Source organism: Octopus bimaculoides, chromosome 18, assembly GCF_001194135.2.
Source record: "Octopus bimaculoides isolate UCB-OBI-ISO-001 chromosome 18, ASM119413v2, whole genome shotgun sequence".
Taxonomy (NCBI): domain Eukaryota; kingdom Metazoa; phylum Mollusca; class Cephalopoda; order Octopoda; family Octopodidae; genus Octopus; species Octopus bimaculoides.
In genome coordinates this window covers 50241971-50247388 of record NC_068998.1, presented here as the reverse complement: position 1 = coordinate 50247388, position 5418 = coordinate 50241971, and the positions used below count along the sequence as shown (strand labels likewise).

Genomic DNA, 5418 nt, shown 5'->3' with positions numbered 1-5418 from the left:
CTTTTAAAAATTAAACTTTACATGCTCATTTATATATATATATATATATATATATATATATACATATATTCGAGTTACGTTGAACGTCTACAAATAAAGATTGCTTTAGAATCGTTGATATGTATTGTAAGACACAGATAAGGAAATAACTTTATTCGCAAATGCAAGATAATGCTAGTAATACAGCATAAGCTTTGTTAACTTTCCACGTAAGTTGAATTTAACGTATGATAGCGTCTTTTAAAGCTAGGTCTATATCTCTTAAATTTGAGTCGGTTTTGCTTAATAGTAAAGTACTTGACGTATAATCATTGCTGGCTGTCGACAGGTTCCTCTGCAAAATATGGATAGTTTATCCTCTTAATACAATATTATTAGCATTATCCTGCGTTTGAATGTAAAATTATTTTCATATCTGTGTTCATATTCTTACATACACACCGCCAAAGCATTATGGCCACATGTAAGAATTATTTTAAGTAGTTGGGCCGAACGAATATGTTCAGTACTTACCTTATAAATTTTGATCTTACCTCGAATGCACTTTTTCTCTTGTGCTCCTAAGTAACAAACCAATTTCAGGTCTCAAGCACATTGACATACGTCCGGAATATCGCATACTTACGCATACACAAACACGCACGCACGCACATATGCATATATATTTGTATGTATATATGCATTGTGTGTATGTATGTTTGTATACATATATAGGTAAGGGGTAAAGAGCCTGTCGGTCATGAATGACAATAGGATTGCGCCTTGAAAGTTAACAAGCAATCAGCCATGCATATCATTGGCCCCACTCCGCGCCACATGCTTTTCAAGGAAAAGGCAAGACCAATTTAATTTGGCACCAGTTACATCGTAGCTCACTTCTACTGCTGAGTGAAGTGGAATAACGTGAAATATAGTGTCTTCCTCAAGAAAACAACACGCAGCCTGGACCACGAATTGATCTCACTACTTCATGATTGTCAGCTTGATAGTCTAATCATTGTGACCTGTCAGCTCGCAAGCATGACTTTCACTTGTATGCACAACACATACATACGAACATGCACGCAGACACACACACATACACACACACACAAATACTGCATAATATAATTCATACCATCTGTAGCTTATCTATAATACATACTCGCAAGTTGCTAATTTTGGTACGGTAAGTTTCGCATATTCTTTAACACAATACTTTTGTGCCAATTCGTCGCATCTCTTTTCAGCCGTGATTAATTTATCTAGAGAATGGAAATTGTCGCGTTAGTTGTTTCATATCAAAATATACTGAATACATTTTGCAAATAATGAAATTACCTAACAATTGTATTTTTTCATATCACATTTTACAAAATATAATCGTTATCATGACCGAGGATATGGTTTTAAAATTGGTGTTCAACAAAAGAAAAACTTTTGCGTCACGCATGCTAAAAATTTTGGGGGCTATAGGTTGTGACATGTGAAAAGTATTTTGTACGAAATTGCTTTGAATCTTTGTAAATAAGTTTTAAATTATATTTATGAGGAGGAAGATTTAGATATATCTATGAGCTGACGATTACACGGGCGATGAGTATTTCCGGTTTTCTCATGTTTCATTTTAATTTCTGCGTCCTATGGTGGAATTTGTCTTGATTTTCTAATGATTTTTCTTGTCTATTACATAACTCTAATGCGTGAGATTTAAGACATATGTTTAAGACATATGTTTTTTATTACTAGGCACAAATAGACATACACACAATTTTATGTGTACACACATGCACAAATACACTTATACGATGACGCCTACGATCAGACGATGAGGAATTTAGTTGCCGTTCGATGAATTACGGGCATTTTATTGGTAACAATATTTATATATGGGGGTAACAAATATGGTTCTGCTGTATCACATTTGAGGTTTTATGAACCCCATAACCTATATGACCCTCAGCGTTTAAATACCATGACATTTTGTGTCGAAGAACTAAACCCAGTTCGGTCAAACTGACTTGTCTCCTCCGTAAGGATTGCATTTAATTAGTAGAGGATGGCAACAATTAGATGGTTTGTACTATCTGTGGATAGGTAAGTTGGGTTTGTTGAGTATATGTATTCCCTTGCATAGACTGAGGGGTAAGTGTGAGGTCCATGTGAATAAGAAAAGAATGTTCGAGCTGTGGGTCATTAGCTTAGTGAAAGCATGTCAGCTTAGTGAACGCATGTATATATGTATGTATGTATGTATGTAAGTATGTATGTATGTATGCATGTATGTATATGTGTGTGTGTATGTGTGTATGTGTGTGTGTGTGTGTGTATCGATAGACAGATAGATATATGGATAGATGCCAAAAGTGTTACAGGAGAAACGAAGTGAAAAATGTACAGGGAATATATTTTTTATAATTAATTAGAATTTAATTAGATATTCAAATATTAATATATATGGGCCAGGCTTCACAGTAGATTTTCTAAAGAGTATAGTGCATGAAGTTGTGCCGCAAATTGAGTTTTATCTGCTTTTTCACACAGAACCTAACTTTCTATCCATCTATTTCGGAATCCAGTCACACTACGGGATACCTTAGGTAACATGCTGCTAATAAATCCTCCGGCCCGCGAAACTCTTCTGAATGGATTTTTAGACGGAAACCGAAAGTCGACTGTTTTATACATACATGATGGCTGCCCCCTCACAATATATATATATGGATTTTACATATATATATGCATAAGCCAACACACGAGAAACCTGAGAGACTTACTCGAGCCAGGTGTGTGTTTATGTATACATATTTATATATATATATTTATTTATGTGTATGTTTATGCATCCAACCATATGCCTATATGTGTTCGTGTACGTGCTTTCATGCGTGTATATGTGTTTATGTGTCTATGCTTGATCTTTGAAGGTTGTGGAAGCGACTGAGGCAAGCTAGGATTGACTAAATGGAAGTACAGATATATTCGTAGATAAAGTATAAAATGTATGCATACGGAGAAAAGCTGGTTTGTTAGTTATATTCATGGAGTGACAAAAGTATTGAATGATATATTAATATATGAAGCCTATGTCAATGAAATGATATTACCATAACTACTTACCGAAGAATAGAAAAAAAATGAATAAAGACAGTTTCATCATGATTCTTTTTTTTTGTATTTAGACACGTATTGTATTGATGCAACTGTCTTTTCTTCACTCATAAGATGTTATATTGTAGTTCTGAAACATGCAGTAGCATATGCTAGCTCGGACTATTGTAATATATTATCTCCTATTATATTTTATTTGTATGAATTCTTCAACGCTTTGACGTTCAGAATTTATGTCCTGGCCGATGTATGTTGCTGAACACTATAATTTCAGTTATATTGACAATGCATATTACAAAACTTTTAGAAGGAAATACATATTTAGTCTCCATTTTGTACTTACAGGGTGGTATCAAAAGTTTCCCCGGCTAGGTATGTACGAGAAAGTAAGTTATTTATCTATTGAGAAAGTAAGTTATTTATCTATTGAGAAAGTAAGTTATTTATCTATGTTTTGAAGAAGAACGAGAATCTCAAGTCATTAAGAACAATTCAATAACCGCAAGATGAATTAACTTGAATCTAATCAAATTATTCTAAATGACCTGAGATACTCGTTCTGCTTTGGTTTTCATTTTCCACTAAAACAATATATACATAGTATTACGGAAGCTTAAGACGGGTCGCTTGATCCAGCCTTAGCTGTGATCTTGATAAGCGCAGACCTGCTATAACAATTGCTCCCAGCATACCTCATCGTTTAAATCAGACAATGGACTAAACTCCTCATATTCTGTATATATAAATGTATATGTATATACATATATGTATATACATATATGTATATATATATATATATATATATATATATACACACACATATATATATATATATATATATATATAAGGCATACATGTTTAACATGTAGAGAGAATGGCGGAGCAAAGCATGAGATCTCTCCTCCGGACCTCTGCAAACCACTGATAGATTTAGACATTACAACCTGGAAAGATGGTATACTGAATGTTACACAGGTAGGTCGGTATATTGTATATGCGTACACATGTTAAAACGCATATACACTGACGCAAGCATACGCACCTACACACAAATATTATTGGATAATATAATGACTTATAAAAAAAGTATTTATTGTTTTTTTGTCAATATGAAATATATTTGTTAAAGATATTTGTTTAATAATAATGATAATGTTAATGATAATGACAATTATACTACTAGAAATAACAAAAAATAGATAAATAATAATAACACGAACTTTAGTTTAAACCTGGGCTATTTTCTTAACATGTATCTAAATACACGTTTCCTTTTATTTATTATCAATAGTGTGTTAGAAGCCTTAAAACACATAGCACAGACATGAGAGAAATTTCAATATTTCGAAGTAATCCTATCGGAATCAACGAGGCTAGTATATTAAGTTGTCATGAAAATTCCAATTACGGATATTACTGAATTAAATTCCTCGATGTATACCACCGCTTACGTCATCACAGAGATGATGGAAATGTTTAGGGAAATATAGAAAGAAACAAAGAAACATTCTCATAAAGGAGAATGGAAGAAGATATCAATAAAATGCGGAAGGGTTAAAATAAGATCGAGGAAGTAAGGAGTGGTTATATGAGGCTCATGAAAGAGATAAGACTTACATAAATAAGAAATAGCACCTGGTAGTGAAGGGCGCTCTGGTTATATAGGATATGTTTAAAGCAAAGATTAAAGCGTGTGCAATTAAGATTAAAAGCTACAAGGCAATATGTATAGAGTTTAAACAATATAATATATTAGAACAACTCAGAAGCTGTACTATGAGAGACTAGATGGAGAAGATAAGGAAGCAAAACCATTTTAAGGAAGATCTATTCAGGGAATGTGAAGCACAACAAGTAACACTGGATCCAGGAGAAGGATCCAGTGTTATATATATGTTTTTCAAAAGGACAATAGTTATTCAAATATATCTTCCAATATAACCATAAGAATGGGATACTCAACATCGAGAAATGTAGGCAATATAATTTCCACTATAAATAATACGAAATTAAATAACTATTATAGTGTGTGTGTATATGTATACATACATATACGTATATTTATATATCTATGTATTTTATTCTATTGTTCTTTTACTTGTTTCACTCATTTCAGATCGGCCATGATGGAGCACTGCGTTTCGTCGAACACATCGATTGCAGGAATTATTCTGTGTAATCCAATTACTTATTTTATCGTTCTCTTTTGCCGAAAATATTGCTTATGCGGATGTGATCACACCCATATTGGCGTCAAACGATGTTGTGGTGGCAAATACAGACACACAAATACATGCATAAATACATAAATATATATATATATATATA

At 33.0% G+C, this 5418-nt stretch overlaps 1 protein-coding gene across 3 annotated transcripts in view; it reads right to left on the bottom strand.

Annotated features, from left to right (window-relative positions):
* The window catches only part of LOC128249831 (uncharacterized), a 5726-nt gene extending 2437 nt beyond the window's left edge, over positions 1-3289 (bottom strand). The window contains exons 1-2 of one of the 3 annotated variants that reach the window (XR_008265956.1): positions 3100-3283; positions 1118-1244 (exon numbers count right to left, since the gene is read on the bottom strand). Coding sequence is in view for 1 of the 3 variants with exons in the window: in XM_052974373.1 (XP_052830333.1) it covers positions 1145-1244; positions 3100-3139 (140 nt within the window). In the remaining 2 variants the exon portion in view is untranslated. Of the gene's footprint in view, positions 1-1117; positions 1245-3099 lie in introns of all 3 variants that reach the window. The other 2 variants (XM_052974374.1, XM_052974373.1) reach the window with 2 other exon arrangements.
* Between the last annotated feature and the right edge of the window lie 2129 nt (positions 3290-5418).